At 38.2% G+C, this 24102-nt stretch overlaps 1 protein-coding gene across 6 annotated transcripts in view; it reads left to right on the top strand.

The window, feature by feature from the left end:
- The window catches only part of SYTL2 (synaptotagmin like 2), a 53007-nt gene that overhangs the window by 18401 nt on the left and 10504 nt on the right, over nucleotides 1-24102 (top strand). For 2 of the 6 annotated variants that reach the window (XM_040647156.2, XM_424045.8), the window contains exons 3-11: nucleotides 3206-3354; nucleotides 7001-7139; nucleotides 12909-12981; nucleotides 13550-13649; nucleotides 14614-15492; nucleotides 16283-16354; nucleotides 20673-20774; nucleotides 21738-21791; nucleotides 23057-23104. In XM_040647156.2, the coding sequence (XP_040503090.1) occupies nucleotides 3206-3354; nucleotides 7001-7139; nucleotides 12909-12981; nucleotides 13550-13649; nucleotides 14614-15492; nucleotides 16283-16354; nucleotides 20673-20774; nucleotides 21738-21791; nucleotides 23057-23104 (1616 nt within the window). Of the gene's footprint in view, nucleotides 1-3205; nucleotides 3355-7000; nucleotides 7140-12908; nucleotides 12982-13549; nucleotides 13650-14613; nucleotides 15493-16282; nucleotides 19823-20672; nucleotides 20775-21737; nucleotides 21792-23056; nucleotides 23105-24102 lie in introns of all 6 variants that reach the window. The other 4 variants (XM_025146921.3, XM_025146919.3, XM_040647155.2 and 1 more) reach the window with 3 other exon arrangements.

Genomic DNA, 24102 nt, shown 5'->3' with positions numbered 1-24102 from the left:
ACTTGGTTAGTCTTTCTGTTGAATAGGAAGCTGGCTTAGAATCAACTGTTGGCTTTTAGTTCACTTGTGGTGCTGGGAAGTAAATGTAGCAGTGGAAAACCACAGCTGCAGTCTGACTTCTGTGCAATTCCTTTCTAGGTAAACCACAACCTAAATCTAATAAATAGCAATGAAATGGACTCCCACAGTACAATCAGTTTGATTTTTATTTTTTAAAGTGCAGAAGTTTGCTCATAGTAGAGCTTGAGAACTCAAGCAATGTCGTAAAAAGTGTAATTTATAATCTCAGCAGCTGTTTTTGCAACAAGTCTATGATGTGTTGGTGAACATAGACTTCTCAGTAACTTTTCCTTCCTGTCAAGAGCTAAAACTAACAGTTCTGATCATAAAAATCTGCCTCCTTATTTGCGGTAGATGAATAGCTCTGATGTTTGTTGCTCTTAGTTTCACAGGAGAGTGGACTGAGAGGCTAAATGATGAGAGGATTAAGTCAATCTAACAAAAGTCGAGTGCTTAAGCTATCAAGGTGAGAAGAGAAAATGAAGTAAATTTATAAGCTAGTAGTGATGAGCTTCCATCAGCCTTTTCAAAATACAAGCTCCATCCATGGACACATAATTTATGAAGGAGGTACTGGGTAAAGTGAGACCATGCTTATATTTGGAAGGCCTCTAGAGTTTGTGGAATTGAAGTATGCTGACTTCCATAGGTAGCAAGATGATGCTCCCTTCCAACCAAAATAACGTGGCATTGGCCACAGGTGACATGCAATTAGAAGCTAACGATCACATTCCTAGTGCAAACCAGGTACTTCTGTAGATCTGTTGAGCTAATTTGTGAAGGTCTCCTACTGCACCCTAGTTTCAGTGGCTGAATGCAAAGGAGGAAAGAGTGAGCAATGCCTGTGGTAGAAGGGCTTAATCAGAGGGAAGGCACTGAATGCTTCTCCTGTGACTCAGTACCTTCCCTCTTGAGAACCTCCCTTGGCATGTGTTGTCAGACTGCCCCGAAGCACTAACTGGGGTCAGAGCTCTGCTGGCTTGCAGGCTAAGCAAACAACTGAGAAGCCAGTCCCTAACATTAAGGAGCATATGACATGAGAAGGCAAATAACAGATGGGAAAGAAGGTGAAAGGGAAAAGTGGTCTTCTGTATGAAAGCTCTTGCATGCCGTTTCCACTACTGCTGCTGTCTTTGTTCATTAACGGGCTGAGCAGTGAGGAGCTGGCTCATAAGCGAGCAGTGTATTTGCTTGAGGACAGGAGGAAGTTGTGTTCCTGCTCCAACTTGGAAGATCTGTAGCTGATGAGAAGTACATATTTTGGCTCTGAGAAGCACAGAATTGTAAGCAGGAGGGAGGGCCAAATTTTAAATTGTCCAGTAATGCTATGGACAGGTGAATCTTGGCATTAAAAGGCCAATGGTGACCTTGGCTCCTGACAACCTCAATTATATGTAGCTGATTCAAGATGAGAAGCAGTCTTACTCCTGCTTAGGAGGGACTATATAAACCTTTTCATTTCTTGCCATACTAGTATGAAGGAGGAGTTGAGCAATTGGTGAGAACTGTCTGTTTCAGCATGAGGGTTGGGATTGGCTCATAGTATCCTTTTTCTGTTGTGAATGATTGTCTGTTCTTGGCAGTCAAATCTGCAACCCCTAATAAAAGGGCTGTGACTGTAGCTGCATGACTGGACAAGAAGATTCTTCTAACTCATGAGCTGTATAAAATTAGCATCGACCTTGGCTGTTGGGCCTGTGGAAGATGTCACTGTCCTATAGCAGTGTGTCATGTCTTTAACCTTAATGTCTCTGAGTAACTTGTAAATCCCTTTGCTTTCTCCCTTTGGCTGTGTTTTTAGCTCGTTTACTGAAGAATCACGAATGGAGAAGGTAGATTAATTCTGACGTTTTTTTTCTTTTTTCTTTTAAGTACTTTCTAAATCTGTGTAGTAACTTTCCTGGTCTGCAGTTTGTCTCCATGCCATGTATAAGGTGTATGCTTAGTGTGTTGTATGCCTAACAAGGAAGGAAAATCTCACAAATTGTTCACAGCTCCTTATTCTGTTAAGGCATGACTCATATAAGCAAGGTGACACTGCTGTCTTCTTCTGTAAGGAAGACATTCCTTGCATTTGCATAAGAATTTATTAAAAAATGGTAGTATGCATCCAGTATAGTTTTGGAGAATGTGTATAGATGTAGTACCACATGAACAGCTTTCAAAGGCATCTTCTGAGCCTCAGAACAAGCCCTGGACCTGATTTTGGCACAGATTTCCTGTGCTGCCCTGATAACTTATCTCAGCCTTAACTTTGGGAAAACTGGCCTTTGGAGGTATGAAGTCAAAATCTGCCATTATTGGACTGCCTTGGCTTGCAAGATGATCAGAACAAGACATCTTTTTGAAGTTACTTCAACTGATGCTCTGAGGGTAACAAGGCTAAGTGTCATTTGCCTTAATAAAATAAGGGAAGTAACAGGTTAGAAGATGGAAATAGCATGCTGAGATAGCTTCTTCTAAGACACTACACCTCATTTCCAGAGTAAAACACTCTGGGAAAACAAACAAGCAAACAAAAATAAACCATCCAGGCTGTAAGAAATGTCAGCATTCAGAGGACAATAAAGCAAATTGCGGAGTAGAAAAGAGGAAAGTACACACTTAGCGTAGCCATAAGATCATTTGGTTTCGTGTCTGCAAAGAAGCTGTATCTTGGTTGTCTTTATAGTTCAGATAAGTGTTCAAGTAGTCTCTGAAGCTAAATTTATATGTAAGAATAATGCTATGTGTTGCATTTGTATATTACTGTATATTGCAGTAAAGTCTGCCTTTGTGGCAGACCACTGAGAATCTGTTACTGATGCATTCAGGCTTTCCCTTTTCTTTGTGCTTTTGGGCATAATAAATAATAAATGCTGTGGCTATATCTAAAGAATTTGATTTCTGCAAGAGGTGTTTGCTGAGTGTGTTAAAAAAACAGAAAGATGAAGCAGCAGAAAAAAATACTAGATTTTATTTCTTAGTACTTTTTGCCACTTCCTTCACTGTGCCTCTAATCTTGCATTCAGTGTTAATAGGAACCTGTATATTTACACCATAATTAGCATTTTACTTCACTGACTTTTACAGCTTTATTCTGCCCACTGCAAGTAAGCAAAGTGTGAATTTCTCTCTCATTTATTTATCTATTTATTTCCCTCAGGCACTTACCAGAAAAAGTCAAAGATGATGTTCAACTGAAGAATATGAGTGGACAGTGGTTTTATGAAGCAAAGTCAAAGAGGCATAAAGATAAGATCCATGGAGCAGATATTATTAGAGCTTCCATGAGAAGGAAGCCTGCTACTCTTGGTAAGCATTTAGCTCATGTTTTGTTTTGGAAAGGCTGGCATAGAGGTAGTACTCTTACAGCAACGTCAGAAGTTAGTTAAGTAGGTGAAATGCAAGAAGAGTATGTTAGTCTTATGAACAGAAAAATGATTCATAAGAAGGATTTTATATGTAATTTAGAGTGTTGGTTTCCCTCTAGCCAAGAAGAGCCTGGCTTTGTTGTCTTTACACCCTCCCTTCAGGTATTTATAGATGTTGATAAGGTTCCCCCAAGCCATCTCTTCTCTAGGCTTAAAATGGCCCAGCTTTCTCAGTCTTTCCCAGTAGGAGAGATGTTCCAGTCCCTTAGTCATCTTCCTGGCTCCTATTGGAGTAGAACACAGTATGTGATAAGTGCTATCAGGAGGGACTGGCCTGTGGTAATGTATAGGACTAAAAGCCATCTGCATTCCTGGACTGCATTCTTATTTCTTTTTGTGAGGCCCTATAAGTAAACCCAGAACTTATAAAGTATTAGACTGAGGGTATTCCCTCTTCAGTACAACTTTTCTAGATTTCAGGTTCTCTGGGACATAATATTGTATTTTTAAACCTTAAAAGAAAAAAGAAAAAAAAGAAAAAAAAAAGTGGGCACATAATGTATTTAATATCAGAAGTAAATTTAGCATATTGTTTGGAGAGAAGCAAAACAAAAAAGGAGAACATGAGAGCTGCTGTACTGGACCACAACATCTCCCATACTGGACTGTGCTCATCTCCCCAGTATCTGGGTGCCAGGCAGCATGCAGAGACCCTTTGACCAGGACCAGTCTGCAACCATTTGAACCTAAGCATTTTTGAATTAAAGGAGGAATTCCTGGTTTTTGGTTGTGTCTGTGTTTGTTTTCCTATTAATTTGCCCATTAATTTCCATAAGACTTTAAGGCTGTCACTTTTAACATTTACTATGCTTTGTCTTGAGGCATTTTAGAATGGTTTTGCATATAAGAGGTGAGCACTTCCTTTTCTGGTTTTGAGCTGATCTCCATTAATGTTATCTCCAGGAAAGAAAGAGAGCGATCAATCTATATTCATAGAAGCATATGTGAAATAGTATGCAAGATTTTATAGATCTGTTTTAAATCTCCCCAGCATCTGGTTCTCTAATCTAAAGAGTACTGGCTTATTTTTGTTATTCTTTGTACAGGAAGTGATTTATTTCTCAGAGGCTCACATCACCTCTTAACCTCCCATAGTTCTAAATCCTTTCGACTTAAAGGGAAAGAGTTATATCACCCTCACTAAATTGCACTGAAATTTGTAATCTTCATTTCTTTTTTAAGCTCTGCTAAGGGATTTTTGTGTGTGTATCCTAGTAAAGCAAGTGAGATGCCTATCACTGTTGGGGGTAGATTACAGCAGCTGCATTCTATAATTTTTAAACGACAATTTAGGATAATTTTGTTGTGATGAATCCCACTACATTACACCTTCTCAAATCCTATATTCCCAGAGATAAGTTTGGATACTGGCAGTTTAGTCATCTTGTGATTACTCTGGGGCAGGTTCTGGATTTTTGACTTAATAAGAAAAGGCCTGAAACAGAATGAAAAAATTCACAGGTGGTTAGTGAGGAGTGTTCTTTGGTTTTGGACTTCTGAAGGTTATAAAAATCAGCTGTTAAGCTCTAGCTGCAGTATATAGTAACTCTTACAGGTTAAAGAAAGTACTTCAAGACATATCTTGGAGGAAACTTCAAAAATTACTTCCAATCTTATTACTTGAACAAAGGGGCATGCCGTTACATTAAAAGTTATGTGCAATTCCTTAGCTTCAGTGACTCATTACATATCAAGATAATTTTTGCTTGTATTTATGGATAGCAAGAATGAAAATCTTGCTTTTTTTGCACACTAATTTCTAAACTGTTGCAGAAGCACAATAAGCATTGGAGGAAATAATGTAATGTTTTGATTCTAAAAGGAATATTGAAATTGGATTCTATCTTGCTCCAAAAAGAAATGCAGGTGTATGGTCCTTGCCAAATGAGGTGGAGGTTTTGGTTTTTATACTTACCTTCTTCCCATCTTGTGATAAGTCTATCCATAAGGGACAGCTACATCTGTAAATGAAAATCATGACCAACTTTCAATTTACTGTTTCAGAAACAGTGTATTTTTATATATACACTCATATATATATATATATATATATACACATACATACTTGATCTACTTGATTTACTGAACTTCAACTTTATTTTCAATTTTCTATGCCTTACTTTTGTTTGTTTCCTAGTGACACAGAGGTGTTTTTTGTTTTGTTTTGTTTTTGTTTCTTTCCCAATGTATATCTAAAAGCAAGAACAACAGGATCAGTTTTTACCAGAATTGCTGTAGGAAGCTTAAAGTCACAGAATGGTTTGAGTTGGAAGATACCTTAAAGATCATCTAGTTCCAACCCCCCTGCCACAAGCAAGGACACCTCTCAAAAGATCAGGTTGCTCAAGGTCTCATCCAACCTCCATGGATGGAACGTGCCCAGCTTCTTTGAGTAACATGTTCCAGTGCCTCACCACCCTCTGAGTAAAGAATTCCTCATCTAATCTGAGCCTTCCCTCTTGCAGTTTAAAGACTGTAACCCCTTGTCCTATTGCTACACTCCCCAACTTTCCTGTAGGCCCCTTTTACGTACTGTGGAAGGCCACTATAAGGTCTCCCTGGCACCTTCTCTTTTCTGGGCTGAGCAAGCCCAGCTCCTTCAACCTGTCTCCATGGGAGAGGTGCTCCAGCCCTCTGATCATTTTTGTGGCTTCCTCTGGACCTGCTCCAACAGCTCCACATCCTTCTTGTGCTGGGAGCCCAAGAGCTTAACACAGCACCACAGGTGGAGGAGTCTCGTGAGAGCGGAGTAGAGGGGGAGAATCACCTCCCTGATCTGCTGGCTGTGCTGTTTTGACAGAGCTCAGGATGAGGCTGGCTTTCTGGGCTGCAGGTGCACATTGTCAGATCATATTGAGCTTTTTATCCAAGTCCTTCTTCTCAAGACTGCTCTCAGTCCATCTACTCAGCCTGTATTTGGGCTTAGCATTGCCCTGATGTAGGTGGAGGGCCTTGCACTTGTCCTTGTTGAACTTCATGAGGCTTGCATGGCTCCATCTGTCAAGGTCCCCCTGGATGGCATCCCTTCCCTCTATAATGTCAGCTGTACAACTCAGCCTAGTGCTGCCCTCAGACTTTCTGAGGATGCTCCGAATACTACTGTCCACATTGCCAATGAAAATAATACAGAACTGAGGGACACCACTTATTCCCGGTTTCCACCTGAGCACTGAGCTACTTGCATCTTTTCACATGGCCATTCAACCTTATCCACTGATGTCTGCTGCTATTTCCTTGTCTGCCCGTGCTGTCACTCTGTCTTAGAAACTCTATGTAGGATTGTTTTAATTTGTAAAGCAGGTGTTCTCGGAGTGATAATGTGGCTTCATTAGAGAAATGTGAAATTTATAGTAGTATTAAAATATAGCTATATTCTTTAGAAGGCGCCAGATCTAATTCTGCATCTGATTCAAGTGTAGTGGGCTTTTGAAATATCCATAGGACTGAATGTAAATACTTCTGTTTGCTTGTTGTGAAATAGTGTATGAATACATGGGAGATAACAGTATTCCTCTTTCATGCCTTAGCTGAAGTGAGTCAGAGCAAATCAAACAAAGCAAAGGACAGCTGGGTGAGCAATGTTAACAAAGAAGTCTTTGCACCGCCAGAACTACATGGCATTGTGGAACATCAAGAAGAAGAAGAAGAACTGAAATCTAGTTCAAGGTAAGCTGTCTGCTCTGTCACAGTTACCACAAGTATGCAAGAACTGTGAGCTGTAAGTACCCTTCGAGTATTCCCTTATTTCAGAGATCATCATATATTTCCCTGGAATGGCCCAAGGAATCAATTCGTATGAGAGGCTGACAATTCATAGTTATGCACTGTTAGTTGCTCTGTATTTGAATGCAGCTATGTTTGGTTTACATCAACAAGGAGAAAAATGCCAGTGGTGTGTGGGATGGTCCCACAGTCATGCTCATGCCACCATTCTGTTTGGCTCCCAGAAATGAGACCAGGAATTTATGGTTAGAATAGCAGTCCATAATCTGTAAGGTCCCCTTGTAATATGGGGGCAGTAACTGCCTCTCTTCATTCGATTGCTCAATGAGACTAGGCTATTGATTCAGTCTCACTTTTAAACTTCAATCATACAAAAAATTGGAGATTGGGAAATTGTTTTAGGATAGATTTTCCACATTTTCAGTGCATTTGGGATCTTTCAGGCTTTTTTAAGAAGTCCAGGTGTACTTCACGTGGGAAAGAATCAGAAAGTTTGGATATTTGAGGAAAAAAGATGTGGTTCTACCAAGAAAAAGAAATCACTCTGGAAGGCAGAGGCTTCAATTAAGAGCTGGATATTAACAGTCAGCTTGGATATGACTGAATGGCTACAGAAAAGGTGGATGAAAAGTGTCTTTTTGAACTAAGGAGGTTTTTTTTTTTTGTATTCAGTCACTCTAGCTCAAGCCTGTAAACATCCCAAGCAGCTCCATTTTTCTTTGAAACGTTCTGATTTGACTTCTGACAGAGAGAACAATCTTTTCTCTAAAATACCTACATGTAGTAATTCATTTGCTGTGTTGAAAAGCTTTCAGAAAGGCTGCAGTTGAAAAGAATAATGATCTCCTAGCTGCAGTGACAGCAAGTGACAATTAATGTATACGAAAAGCCAGATTCTCAAAATCACTGAGGAAACAAGAACTAGGTTGTAACAAATATATCTATTGTTTATGTTTTCAGTCAACAAAGTGAGGTAAAAGCTGGAATTGCTTTTAGGGTGACTTTTATTTCTGGCTGTGCCACTGATTTGTTCTGTGAACTTTCATCTTCTTGTCTGTCATCTGTCTTTCTCTGTATGTCATCTATTTTTTCTTTGCAGCAAAGCTTGTCTCCTACTATGCACTTGTACAATATCTAGTAGCAGTTCCATCTTTCACTTTTGTGGTCTGCAAAATGGGTACAAACATACACAATGAACAGTACGAAAGATTGATGTAAGTCTTAACAGCTCTGGCTTGCTTTACTGTTCTTTCTTAGCCTTTACATTTTGTTATTGGTGAACTCGAAGATGTATCTGTCCTATTCATGTCTGATATTGTACTGAAAGCTCAAACAAACTTTGTCTAAAAACTTCCCTAAAAATGAAGTTGTATGATAATGATGATTAAGTTTCCTTTGCACAAGGAAGACGTTAGCTCCTCTCCCAAGTTGGATGATAACATTGAAAGTGTTCATTTTTACTGAATGTGGGTATTTTTTTGGTTGGCTTTTATCTTCAGAGATTTTAGAATTATTTCTTAATGGACAGCAGAAGACATGCTGCTGTTTAATGCATCTGTTACAGTATTTTGAATGTTGCCTTCTACATAAGGAAAAGGAGACGATCCTTTAAAGAAGTACAGCTTTATGGTGTTCTTCTTACCATTACAGCTCCAGAGATCTTTTGACTGATCTAAGAGTAATAAACTTAAACTTCTAGGGCAGTGTCTTTACAAAAATACCTAGCATAGTGAGGTTTAAGAGCATGTAGGCTATGTGTTCGGAATGTGACCGACATGATTGTGATCTTTAACGTGAAATGATTTGATGATTTATTTCAGGTTGTGAACCTGAAAAATGATAATTATTGTCCAGGATTCTCTCCTGCCCTTTGCTCCAAATTGTTCCAGCCATCTGTCTGTACGCTTTCTTTATGAGTGCTTGTACTCCCCAATAGCTGAAGATATTCCCTATAAAGCAAGCTCTCGCAGTCCAGGATTCATTATGTTGGAAGTAGACCTTAGGAAGGAATATGTAACACATGGGCTGGGCACTTACTGTAGTTTACTTTGCATAAATACTTGATTAGAAGTCTCAGTTTATTGGCTACTAAAATGTGAAATGCTGAAGCAAGCAAACGCAGCAAGATCAAGTGCAATTCATTGCTTATGATTTTGGTCAGGCTTATTTCACTGCAACTGAAGTTAATCTATACAGTGTCGTAGGTGGGAAAGTGCAGAAGGTGCTTTAAGTTTCTAAAACACTCCTTTCTGTTATCTTCATGCTGGACTGATACGATATGGCTGCATGCCTTCCTGTAAATGGCAGCAGCTGACTGAAATTGAGGGAGAACAATCTTGGGAAATCAGTGGTCCTACCTGCTGGGGGGTGGGTGGCAAGAAGGGACATTCGATTCAGTCTTTAGGATAACAGAGCCACACGGAATTAATTTCTGTTGTCTCATCCTCTTGCAATGCAATAGTCTCAAGATGGCTGGAAATAACAGAAGGAAATAAATATTGTACTTGGTATTCCATAAAGTGAGTTAGTGGTGTTCAAATGCTACATTTGATTCAGGCACTTGGGATTTTAATACCTTTTAAAGTGCTATTTAAGAGTAAGTTTGTGGAACTTCTGTTTTTTAGGGTTTTTGTTTGTTTGTTGGTTGGTTGGTTTCCCCTAAGAATGGGCTTCAGATCATCACTGACTTGTAGACTTTGCTTAAGCTAAACAGCTGCTAACCTCAGGTTTGGGACCAGACCTATGTTCTTCTGGATCCTATTACTGAACCAAAGCATTTCTAACTGAATGTGGAGGAAGTTAGTTGAGTTCTGGTAGCTCAGTTTGAGCACAGGGGGTTAAGTAGAGCCCTGAGGCCAACTCAATTGCTCTTCTGTCAGAATGCTGCTAGGTTAGCTGCAACAGAAATCAGCCCACAACTATTTTGTTAAAATTAGCATGATAATCTTCATTTGATAATCATTAGCGTGATAATCATTCATTTTAGGGTGTGGACCCTAAATATCGAAATCCTGTAACAAAGCTATGACCTTCCACCTTTTTTGGGGGGAGGGTGGGGGGAGAGGTGGATTCTATCCCATATTGCTTTTCTTGCGTACCAGAAGCCAATTGTGTGAAGTGCCTCTGGAAGTATAATCTTGCACAGAATGAGTTTTGATGGTGTGACTCAGACTGTCAATATTACCTCCATTCAGCGATACCATCTGTCTATATGCTGATTCTTGAACAAAGGAAGTATTAAAGGGACTTAATCTTTCAAATTATGATTTGTAGGTTTACTTCTTTCCTAGGTCAGAAAATATTGAATAGGTGACAAGTTCCTGTCTGGTCCCGCCAATGTCTACATGGAGTTTGAATCTGCAGTGTTTTTCAGCACTGGTTTGCTGAATTGCACTGTTTCAAGTCTGTAATCTGGCAGTATTTATTAGTGTGGCTTCACACATTGTCTTAGAGTAGCCTTGCAAATGCAGCATATCTGGAAGTAGTTTGTTCAACTTTTCCATCTGTATGGGCTGTGCATAAACTCCTCTGTTCAGACCTCGAGCTGGGACACTCAGTTACAGGATCTTGATTTTTGTTGTTGTTAACTTCCTCCTATTTTCCCCAGCCTACACTTTCTTTATAGCAGCATTTCCAGTACATAATGCCAAACTAACACTTTAATTATTCTATGGCAGGTGTGAAGTAGCATTGAATTAAACTGTTGTGGATTGTGTGTGTTCAGTATTGAAGTTAAAAATTATCTCCCTGCCTGTAAGAAAGCAAACAAACAAACAAACAGCAACAACAACAACAAACAGTAAAAAAAAGAAACACCAAACAGACAAAAAAGTCCCCTAAAAAAAAAGAAAAAAGAAAAACCACCAAAACATGAAGGGAGCTTATGAGCAGGAGGGGGACCAACTTCTTACATGGTCTAATAGCAATTGAACAAGGGGGAATGGCTTTAAACTAAAAGAGGGGAAATTCGGGTTAGCTGTTAGGAAGAAATTCCATACTCAGAGGGTGGTGAGGCCTTGGTACAGGCTGCCCAGAGTAGCAGTGTGTACCCCATCCCTTGACATGCCTAAGGCCTTGTTGTATGGGCCCTGGGCAGCCTGAGCTGGTGGTTGGCAACCAGCCCATGGTAGGGGGTTGGAATGGGGAGACCTTTAAGGTCCCTTCCAACCTAATAATTCTATGAACTTGTAAAACTGAAGGGAGAACATCTTAAGTTTTTTACACCCTGAGTACAAAAAAATATTGTCCTTGTTTAAAATAAGGAAAGGGTTGAATCATGTTTGTCCTGTTGAGTAGCAGATGGTCAAGATGAGGATAAAGTACAGGAACGCACAGGTGCTCGTAAAAACAAGAACCCAAACTCCACCTCAGGAAAACAAAGATTCTTTAAATATATCATTTCAGAACTATTTTTTTTTTTTTAAGCTAGGGATAGAAACTAAAGTGGAATGATATTTTTGAAAAGAAATTAAAAGTTTCAATATTGAGCTCTGAGAACTATACTTTTTTTTTCTTGTTTAGGAACTGGGATGAATAAAACTAGGCAATATTTTCTACCTGGAGAGTAGTCCTTTTTCCTGCTTTAGACTGTTCTTGTACTTATCCCCCAAATTTCAAGCATGTGAGTTAATGCTAGGATTTTCTGTATAGATATACTGAAAGTGGTTATTAAATGAAGACCATATTTAAACCCACATCAACATTCCACCTAAAAACAAACAAACAAACAAAAAAACCACCAAGTTTTTCATATCTGGGCTATTCAGATTAACTCAATACATAATACATAATACTCAATACAGTGACACACTGGAACAGGTTGCCCAAGGAGGTTGTGGATGCCCCATCCCTGGAGGCATTGAAGGCCAGGCTGGATGTGGCTGTGGGCAGCCTGGTCTGGTGGTTGGCAACCCTGCACATAGCAGGGGGGTTGAAACGAGATGATCATTGTGGTCCTTTTCAACCCAGGCCATTCTATGATTCATTCTATGATAAACAAAAGTGGAATGTCTTGGGGAAAAAAAACCTTGCATCCTTTTGCAACCAGTCAATGTTTTTTTATGTAACGTAGAGAATGTTTCTTAGACTGTTCTAATTTCTTCTTACTTGGGCTATGCTTAGTCAGGATCACAATAACTTCATTTAGCTATAAAATCTGTGATTTGGTAAGATATTAACTGGAGGAATAGTTTGTAAGTTGTATCTCTGAGGGGATCTCCTGCTGTCTGTGCCATGTCACACCTTTACTGTAGTGGTATGGGAGTTACCCTGATTTTTTTTCTTGGACACTTTGCAAAACTCTATTTTGATGAGATTTAACACTTTCCTCTACTTCAGTTTCAGTCCTAAAAGTAAACATATCAGACAAGGATAGATGTGGTAACATTGATGTTGTTTGGAGAGTTGCTACGTTTACATAAAGCTTGCTCAGAAAATTCTAAAAGATACAAAAATGTAATTGTTGTACTGCCAAGTAGCAGTTGCATTGATTTCTTTAACAGGGAAAGAAATTTTTGCAAGGAGATAATTCTTGATGCTCTATCTCCTCGCTATGGAAGGAGGTTTTGCTTCTGAACGTGATGAAAACACTGAATAGCAAAACTTTGTGATAAGAGGTTTTATTTCAGTATGTACAACTGAATATCAGCTTTTTGAAAAAAAAACTAAAGTAATGCCTGTTTGCTGAAGTTGTTATATGTTATTTCTTTGCAGTTATAACCCAGTAAACTCTTTGTTAGGCAAACCAGATAGAAGATCTGTGAAGGCAGCAGCATCAACAATAAAAGTAAGACCAGTATCAAACATAGAAAATGTTATCTTTTACATCTTGTGTGTTTCTTTGCTTGAACAGTAATGATAATTTCAGATTTGAGGAAGAAAAATAATAGGCTGGAAAAAATATGAGTGTTTTTTGTTTGGGGGGAGATAATGGAAACTGCTAAAGTTTCAGTCCTAAAGTGCTGCTACAGCTATAATCAGTGTGTATCTGTGCTTGATATTGTTTCCAACTTCATCAGGCACTGAAAATAAGTCTTGCTCTCTTCCAGTATCTCTAAAGTACAGAAATAGATTTACTTATTTATGTTTACCGTGCAAGAATTTGGAATTTTCAACTGTCTTCACATGTTATTAACTTCAGAAAGAATAGGATCAGGCTGTTGCTGGCACTTCTTATAGTTCTGTGGTTCAGATTTATTAGATGTCTTGTTACATATCCAGTTTAAGAAGTGTGCTTTTAGACGCTACTGACAGAGTAGTGAGGTGGAGGAAATCACTGTACTTTCATTTATTCTGCCAAGACTGTACTGATACAATAACTTGACTCCAATTATAATGTTCATTTCTTTTTTTAGCAAAGGAGAAATCCATTTAATTCCATTATATCAAATGATAACTTGAACAATGGAGAATCAGAAAGCAGACAAGAAATTCTACCTCAGCTATCAAATAAGGGTAAATATTAATATGACTGTGAATTTCTTAGTGGTGGATATGGAAATTAATTTTACTTCTGTTGCTTCTTATTGTAAGATAAAACAGGTTTTTATACCTTATCTACTCTACTTAATTTATCAGCTAGTTCATTTCAAACATCATGTAAAACATGAGTACACTCAGGAAATAGCTGTTTCACACATTTCTTTTGCAAGTGTTCTTGTCCCGAATCACTAGTAGAGAACACAGCAGTCCCATATTCAGAGAAATTTCTATCATTATGACCTTCCAGTCACTGCTGCTGTTAGCTCAACAGAAGAGTCAAGCCTGTCTTTTTTTTTTTGTCTTTCATCAATCCAATTTATTTTAGAATCTCACCTTTCCTGTAGAATTCTCTGCAAGCAAGTAGATAAGGGATGATTTGTCACAATGCAGGCATCTGAAATTGTAATTTACAGGCTCATATATGTCAATTATTCTCATGTATCTATTATGAAGCTTGCTAACAGAGAAGGGAAACGTGCACGTATGGAATTTAAAAAAATCTTCATATCTCTACTAGGAGACCGTTCTTGCTTTTTAACTTGTTCTATGTGAAATTGAAAATACCTTCTTCTGTAGACTGCTGTTTATCTTTGGAACCTAAAAAGATGCTTGCATATTCAAAATCTGCCCCTTCCCTTTAAAGCTTAACCCTTGCAGGAACTATTCTGATCAAAAATGTGATGAGCTCCTATCTTTGAAATTATCTTTTTTTTCCCCTGTTCTAAGAGTATTAATTAGCTAGATTTTCACCTGTTAAACTTTCCTGTTATATACAAATAAAATCAATGCTTACATTTAATTTCCTCCTGTGTTTTGCTGCAAGTGTTTTTAATCAATATAATCACTTCATTCTAGACCTGCACTGCATCACACCCCTCTGTTTAGACAGATTAATTTTGCGTAAATTCATGATTTCTTCTCTGTATATATGTTGCAGAAATTTTGTCACCTTCAGAGGAGAGCCAACCTAAAGCAAACTTACTAAACGATGAAATGGAGACATTGAAGAAACCTTCTGAAGAACCTACTGAGGAATCACAGAAAGGACCAGTTAAGCGTCCTGTCCCCAAAGCTAGAAAATTAGTTCACAAAGTAACTAATCCTGTGCCACAGGGAGAAGACTTTGTCCCCAAACCAGCAAAACGGACCCAGGGGGTTAATGGTACTGGTATGCTGCCCAGGGGCATTCTGAAGCGCAGTTCAAGTTCCAGTTCCACTGACTCAGAAGTTCGTGCTAATCAGATGTTAGATGTTCAGAGTAAGAATGGTATTCCTACCATATCTATTTTAGAAGGAGAAGCTGATAGGAGTTCTCTTATGGAAGAAGAAGAAGATTCCACACAAATTTCACTGGAAAAATTAAAACAAGTGAGGTTCTCTTCTAGCATAGGAAAAGGAGAACCTTTGCAAAGCCCACAGCTGCATCATAGAAGAGAAACACGAAAGTCTGATTTGTTAAAATCTGGTGAAGTGAAGACTAGTGAAAATGATGCTAATAGATCACATTCTCTTCAGAATAAACAAACTTCCACTGTAAAGCCTCTGGAAACCTATTCATCAGCTCTACAAGTGAAAACAGTAGATAGTTTACAAGAAGATATGTCGGCATCCAGTCCTCATGGCACTAATAAGTCAGTCTCCCTTGTTAATCAAACACTGCAGACAAAGATCATTACTCCTAAGAAACTTGAAACTCCAGAAAGGACCTCCACCAATATCCTGCCAAAGAACAAAAATGAACAGAATATTGACCAAACATGCAAAAATAGCTCCAAGTTTTTGAGCCATGAATCAAAGTCTCTCAAAAACTTTACTGGTAAGAGACTGATAGGAATGAGGAAGAGAATGCAATAGCACATAACCCATATACGTTTAAGTTCAAATTGCTAGTATCTAAAAATTAGCAACTAAGAAACATGAACGATAGGAACCTGCTATATTTTGTAGAATTTCTGAAGCACTTGGATTCTAATTCTCTAATGTGCTAATTTTTTTTAGATTATCTTCTGTTGGCATTCTTAATAGATTGCTGTCAGATCTGAGCCTGGATGGTCAGGCATCTTTATTGTGAATGATAAAGGTGACACAATGGTGCTTGGATAAACTTCCTTTATTAAAATTTGGTAGATATGTCTGGATGGGAACTAAAGAATTCTTGCTGTACTGCTGTTGGCTGCCTTTGGTAGTAAACCAATTCAAGCCTGAGGATTATTCAAGTGACTGAACACAAACATGCCACTCCTCCCTCTTCACTAAGACCTCCCCCTTAATTAGAGCCATTTCCTTTAGAATCTGGATAACCAATCTTACCTGCTACCACACCCAAAATAATATGACTAATCTTCCAACAGGAAAAATCCTTTTCCAGTAGGAATTTTTTATCACTCTGTTGCATGTGGTATGATTCTTTCAAAAAAACACAGAAAGAGCTCTTTCATCTGCTAAAAGTTTGAACAAATAAAAAATTCTAAAAATGAACAAAATGAAACAAACACCAAAACACCCCTGCCCCAATAAAGAAAACAAAAAAAATGAGGTTTTGAAGATTTAAAAATTTTTGGAGTCTTCTCTAATTCCTAACTCTGATAAGCTTGTTTATGTTGTAGATGAACGTCTGCTTTCTGCTGAGACAAAAACACAAGAAGTGTCAGATACAAATTCTGCGGGCTTTCAACAAGGTAAGCCTGATCTTGTTGAGGAACGAGATGCTAAAACCATTTTCAAGCCTGACAAACATGGTGATGAAACTGTGGAAGTGGATGATGAATCTGTATCAAAAGTCTTAAATTGGTTTGAAAGAAGTTCTGGGACTGAGGATAGGAAGCCTGAATCAGCAAGATCCCAAGGTGAGGAACTCAACAAAGTGAACTTTACAACCAGAACAGTTCTTCCCATGGAGCACAGTGGAACTAGTGTGGATAGAAGAATGCAGGTTAGAGAAGAGTTACCATGTGGAAAGAATAAACAACTGAATGCTATTTCACCCACCACGTTTATTTCAGAAGATATACAGCTGATAAAAGAGAGGAGGAAATCTAAGCAGGGTAAGGAGAATGAAGAGCAAAAGGAGAAATCTCTAAGTGAACTTGACTATACAAGAATTGAAGCAAAAGAATCTGATGAAGAAATCAAACAACAAAATCAAATAAATGTCTTGAAACATCATGAACACGTATTACCAGCTCAGAAATGTGTATTGGAAAAGGCAGTAAGAGCAAAAAGAAGAATTAGGGAGATTAGAGCATTTTGGGAAAGGCATGAAACTATCCCTGGTCATGGAGAGAAAGAAGCTGGTATCCATACTAATACATCAGGTGGTGGTGCATTGGAAGATCTCAAAGAAAGTGACAAAATAAAACCAACTGCACTATACTTACCTTATGGATTAGATGATCAGAGCAAGAGTACATTAAGTGCTGAATTAAGATGTGCAATCCAGGCTTCAAAAAACGAACATCAAAACTCTTCTGAGTTTGGACCAGGCCATGCAGTTAAAAAAACAGAAAGACCACTTCCATATGAGAGTAAACTTAATGAATATACAAAATTGACAAAAGACAGTAACTTGCAGTCAGGAGTTGATGTCACTTCAGCTTCCCCAGAAATCAAAGATAAAGATGGGAAAGAAACACTTAAAGGAAAAGTTGCTGCTTTTTCCCAACAGAAGTCTAGTTTTCAGGCTTTGTCTTTAAAAGAAAAAAATAATGAGATGTCCAAGAATCAAATTTCAAGTCCTTCACAGTTTCAGAGTCTGAGAAACTTTTGGGATACTAGAGTTAAGTTACAAAATAGCATTCATAGGGAAGATATTTCTTCGCCAAATAATGCTATTCATAATAATACTTCTATAACCTGTGACAGAACTTCAGAGGAATATAGGGGCAGAGATAATGTGAGCAAACAAGAGTTAAGCCAACAACAAACACAAGCATCTGAGAAAGAAAAAACAGGGAAATTAGGTTCTGTGGTATGCAAACCACCTCTGGGACTTCTTTCTTTAAGAGCTTTGAATGTGACACCCACAAAAAGTAAAGACACTGTCCAACTGGTCAAAAAGCCAATCATCTCTCAGCCCCATGAAAAGACAGGTCTTCAAAGCCATGAAATTAAAGAACATATAGATAAAAATATTGTTTCATCAAAAGAACATCCTCTCAGAGGTTCTCAGAGGTACTCTGAGCAAAACCTTCCCAGAGAAATCATTGCATATCAACCTTCTGAATTAGGTGTAAGGATGAAAACGCTTAATACTGTGAATAATAAAGCACAAACTAATTGTAGTGTAGATTTAACATGCCAACAAGATACTGGTCTGTCTGAAGATGTCATTGAGACAATAGAAAAGTCTCTTGCCCCCCCCAAGGTCAATGACTTGAGTCTAGCTCTAGAAAACCTGGTAAAGGAGGCCTCTGAATCTCCATCTCCTAACCCAAGACATGCAGACAGTACAGGACAGAGGACTGCTGAGATGCAAGCTAAAAACACCAAGTATGAGCAAGATGAAGAGTCACTGCAAGAAATCAGTGAGACTGTAGAGAAGTCTCTAGCCCCCTCCAAGGTCAGTAGCTTGAGTTCTTCTCTAGAGAAACTGCTGAAGGAGGCTCCTGAAACACCACCTCCAAAACCAAGACGTGTGGGCATGACAGTACAGAGGACTGCTGAGATGATGGAAGTTAAAAACACTGCCTGTCAGCATGATGGAGAATCACTTCGAGAAATCACTGAGACCATAGAGAGATCTGATGCCCCTACCAAGGTCAGTGGCTTAAGTTCAGCTCTAGAAAAGCTGCTACAGGAGGCCTCTGAAATACCACCTTCTAAACCAAGGTGTATGATACTGAGGACTGCTGAAGTGCAAGCTAAAAACACCAAGTATGAGCAAGATGAAGGGTCACTGCCAGAAATCAGTGAGACCGTAGAGAAGTCTGTTGTTCCTTCCAAACCCAGTAGGTTGAGTTCTTCTCTAGAGAAGCTGCTGAAGGAGGCTTCTGAAACACCACCTCCTAAACCAAGACGTATGGACGTGACAGTACAGAGGATTGCTGAGATGGAAGTTAAAAACACTGCCTGTCAGCATGATGGAGAATCACTGCGAGAGATCAGTGACACCATTGAAAAGTCTGTTGCCCCCTGTAGGGACAGTGGCCTGAGTTCTTCTCTAGAAAAGCTGCTGAAGGAGGCTTCTGAAACACCACCTCCTAAACCAAGACGTATGCATGGCACAGTGCAGAGGACTGCTGATATACAAGTGGGAAACATGACCTGTCATCACAGTGGTGATTTGCTGCAGGAAACTGACAAGCCCATGGAAACATCTGCACTGTCTGAGGCTAAAAATAAAGCATGGGATGTTAATTTGCAGAAGGTACTGAACGATGTCTGTGAAACATCAGCTTCTACACTAGAAAATATGGATAAGGAAATGCGAAGTAAAATACCAACAAGTAGAAGTATGTGGATGCCACGTCAAGAAGGAGATCACCCTCAAGAAATACAGGAAACGATAGAAAAAACTACTGTTTGTAATAGTGAAAAATTCAAAGAATTCAGTAGCTCATTGGAAAAACTACAAGAAGCATCTGAAGCTTCATCTCCAATATCCAAAGCATTAAATAAACAAGAAAAGTTTGGGAATAGAATGTTTCCATCACAAACAGAGACTCTAGTCATGACAGTGTCACAGTGTTATGATAATGCTTTACGTAGCTGTCATAAACAGATGAAGACAGCTATCAAGAGTGGAGTTCCAGAACAAAATGCCAAAGCTTCAGTAGATGATTTTGAAGTGTCTGAGCTCCTTAAAATAAATGAGGCTATTATTAAAAAAGAAGAGAGAAACACACCTGCAATAGATCTTCCTTCCTTGCAAGGAGAGACCAATACTGTGATCAAGCCATTCAATATAAATGAAATAGGAAAGAAAGATGAGAGCACATCCTTGAATGCCTCTGAAGATAATTCACAATTGAGAAGAACAAGCACACCTCTTAAAGATGAGAGCAGTTCTCCTCAGCTGGAAGGAGCTCATTTCAGCCTGGCCTTTCAGTGTGAAGATAATGATGAAGAAGATGGTGACAGCCTGAATTTTGGATCTCGGTTTTCAGATGAAAATTCTGATTATTATTCTGGAACCGGAAGTTCAACTCGTGAGCCATTTCTTTTCTAAAATTCATGGTGCTGGGTTGTTAAACATGACTACAGTTTTTCTGATAGTCTACTTGAAGTGTATTATCTCAAAGTCTATGTGATACCTATTTCTTAATTGAATGCTTTAGGATATTTGTTTTGGAAGGATGAGAAGTATTAAGTCCTTTAATTGGAGATTGCTTGACAAACATGTAGTATGTTTAGGTAAGCCTTTTTGATCACAGGACTTCAGCAGCATGAGTCAGTCACATCAGTCTTCATGCTCTTACTGTTCTGCTCCTCCCCTGTGACACTTCTTTCAAATTAATAGCGCTGTAACACTCAGATTCTGGTATTTCTTCTAAATACCCTGGATTAAAAGAGGAATAAAAATCAGTGCCTGACTGAGATCATTCTTTAGTTTGGCCAGCTTGGTAAATACTTATTGAAGGTAAATTCTTATGGAATGGCTGGATATTAAGACAATACCAATACTTTATGCTGTTTAATTTATCATTGCATTGCTGCTTGTTGCACAAGAAAACAAGTGTATAAATGAAGCAAGTTATTTACCAGAACTTTCATTACATTGTTTAGCTGGCAGCTCCAGTGTGATAGTTTAACCTTTTTATTTTGCTCCTGAGAGACAGGAAATGCTGTTTACTTGGAGATTCTGAGAAATCTCTGAAGGTTCTAGGACATGCCATGTTTGGATTTATTTAGTATTTTCAGTGCGTGCTCACTGTCTTTGTTGAAGGTCAAAACAGATTCCAAGAAGAAACTGGTAGCTGGCTTTGTTGTTTTTTTAAGTGACTTGTTTAAAATGGCATGTCTGCGTGTGCAGTGTTCATGTATTTTGTCTCATAACAGGTTCAGAAGAAGAATTAAATCCTGTTTTGATGGCTTTGAAAAGGAGTGCAGATAGGAAAATGCCTTCCAAAAGTCTAGAGGACATTCCATCAGCTACTTCAAGTGAGCACAAAGCTTGTGTGTGTCTCCCATGACCTCCAGTCTGGCTTGAGCATGCTTATGCTGTTTTTCCATACAACTTTGCCAACCAGTATTTTTATCTCATTTTGTTTCTCAGTAAGCAGTGCGAAGTTTGTATTGTAAAACTTAATTTTTTTTTCCTCATATGGTGTAGTTTTCAGTTCTTAGCCTTCCTTTTGAAACACTGGTCTATGAAGCAGATGTCTTCCAAAAAATGCACTGTGTTAGTCAGTGATGTACATTTTCTTTGATGGTTAGAAAGTTTTCAGTAGTGAAAGTATTAACAACCACCCAAATCAGTAATGAGCTGCAACCGCAGTTCTGTCCTGGCTGCTTGCTTGGCTCAAACTAGTAGTCAGTGGAAGTATGGAAAAAAATTGCCTTAGTTTAGTAGATTCACCTGTTCTAGCAGTTAATAAAGCCAAGCTCAGTTTAAGAGAACGGAGTGAGACAAGATTGTACTTAGGAATCATTCCTGAGCTCTCTCTGTAGCCTCCTAAGACTATTATTATCTATTACTGTTATTATTTGTGTCTGTGTTCACCCTGCTCCTTGGTGTTTTGATGTTTATTTCATGTCTAATGTGAAAGATATGAACTGAAGTGTGGAGGTGTAGATTTTGAAAGATGTTGGCTATTGTCGGCAAATAAATCTTCTAAATCTATTTATGCTGTTGCTCACTTCTAACTAGTTCCAGGATGTAGGTATGCACTAACATTGTTGTAACAGCACGCTGATAGAAACTGTGTCAAGATGGTACTGCTTCTTGGATGCAGAACTGAAGCAGGCATTCCAAGTAGAAAACAGCTCTTGAATTAACCATTCCTGTGGCTCTGCTGTTTTTTCTCTTTTATTTTTGTCCAAAGTTCTTATTACTGCTACAGTCCATTTCATTGTACTGAACAGCAAGCTTTCTAACCATGTGTTACCTTTTTTCCTGCACAGATAAAGGAAAAATAAATATTCCAAAGGAAGAATTAGCTCTTAGTGCTGAAGATGGTAAATATCTTGTGTGTCTGCATGGAAGTTTGTTTTCCAGTATTCTCTGCTAGTGAAAGTTTTTTGAAGCCAAGAATTGTATTATTCTTTGAAATTAGACTAACATCAGCATGACTTAAATGCTTTTGTAGAGTTTTCTTATTTTATTCTTAAGTACTAGATTTAGATTATGTCCTGTGATATATGTACAAACTGTGTGCCATCTACCAGTGTATTATTTTGGCCTTTGGTCATTCAGCCTGTGAAACAGTTTCTGAAATCATTTAGAGCTTTGAACACTAGCTTAGCTGAAAAACTTGGTCTAATTCAATATTGAATTTGTCTGTTCATCTGTTACATTAAAACATGCAAAAAGACTTTGAAAGAAAGAGAGAAAGAGAGAGAGAAAGAGAGAAAGAGACAAAGAAAGAAAGAAAGAAAGTCCTTCACAATACATCAATTGAAAAGGATCTCTCCTTGCTGTCTCAATCCAGCAAAGTAGAATTAATTTAAGCAAAATATGTCACTGGATTGGCTACTGTAGATAACGTTGATCTATTAATGCATTACAGGTGCTTTACTGTTAATTTTTTCTACCTTCCTTTAGAAATTCCAAATCTAAGCAAAACAAAAGCAAACCTGCCCCAAGATCATGTCAAGATAAACATGCTGGAGAACCATTAAATAACATTGAATATGCTGGAATATAACACAGTTCTTTCTTATCCACTGCATTATGGCACTACAGTATTTAAAACAATTGTGTAAAGTTGCATTTTTCATAATTCAGACACTTCAAAGCATTTTGAATGTTAGTGGTCTATAACATAATAGAATACATGCAATGTCCAACATGTTAACACATCTTAAAAACTCTGTATTTAAGTACACAATGTTGCCTTCAGATGGAAAGCCTTACTGAAAGCACATTGTATATTCCATATGTAGGCACTTATCTGAAAAGAGTGGCCTGTTTTAGTTAAGTGTATTGTTAAATACGAGTGAAGTTTTGAAAAAAATGATTAACCCAGCCAAACTGATAACTGTACAGATACAGTAAGACAAATTCTCTTGAAAATAATATTCATGATTTTGTTTTGCTAAGCTTACACATCCATGTTCCCTGTATAGTGATTTAGTTCCTAAAAAGAATGATGTAAAACATGAACATTCATAAGGATCTAGAAAAGTAAAGGCTTGTCACACATAAAATATGTTGATGTTATTTATAAAGCTGTAAAGCTGTTTGTGCCACTGTTGACTGTTGTCAATACTGCACTGAGCAGGTCTGAAACCTGACCAGCATCAAGTGAGGAATGAAAATGCAGCAGGAAGTGAGTAATGCGATTCTTCAAATTGACAATGGAGAAGTTTCTCCACTGATATTTAAACTAACACATTTTTTATTTAACAATTAACAAGTTACGCATCTACACTAGAATATTGCTTAATAAAGTAACTGCATCTAACTGCATACTGCTGCATACTGACAATAATTGATATCTTAACCACTGTTTGAGCTTCATCAGCAAAAGCTTCAGAAAAAGCTTAACTCTATAGAAACAATCCCAGCATGTGTGTGGTGTTAAAATGTATACAACAGGTACATGGTCCTGTAGCTGGCCGTCCCTTTCTGTCATGGGATATTCAGTATATTTCACACTGTGTATGTAGTGTAAAGACCTGTAGTATGTAGAGCTTTAGTGTATCATTAAATATGAGTGTGGTTAGAGCATGAAAAATTCTAATTGTGAGCTTACAGTAAATTAGATCTTTGAAAGTCTGGTTTGTGTGAAGAAATAAATGAAGAACACAGAAGTGAATTTCAGTAAAGGTGTAGCAAAGTTTGAGCACTGGAACTGGCTCCTCAGGGGAGTGGTAATGGTACCAAGGCTACCAGAGTTTGGGAAGCACTTGGACAGCGCTTTCAGACATAGGGTTTGAATTTTTAGTGGTCCTGTGTGGAGCCAGGAGTTGGACTTAGTGATCCATGTGTGTCCCTTCCAACTCAGGATATTCTAGGATTCTATGAAGGTTAAATAGATTGGCTGTAAGAAACTGCATCATAGAGATATGCTTTTAGAATTAACTAGGAGTACTTCACACATGAGACCTTGTTCAAATGTAAACATTTCTTGATTCACCCAAATATTTTTTGCCATTAATTGGACTGAGAAATAAAAAAAACATAGTTTGGCTTGTAGACCAACTTCTTACCAAGAACATTCTGATGACTCCAATGTCAACAATGGCAAGGTTGGTGCACAAGTACACTTATCCTTATTCTAGAAAGAAAAGCTGGAAGGTAAACTGATCACATTTGATGAGAATT

This window comes from Gallus gallus, chromosome 1 (assembly GCF_016699485.2).
Source record: "Gallus gallus isolate bGalGal1 chromosome 1, bGalGal1.mat.broiler.GRCg7b, whole genome shotgun sequence".
In the NCBI taxonomy this organism is placed as follows: Eukaryota; Metazoa; Chordata; class Aves; order Galliformes; family Phasianidae; genus Gallus; species Gallus gallus.
Note: the sequence above shows the minus strand (reverse complement) of the source record. Positions and strands in the feature narration are given on the sequence as shown.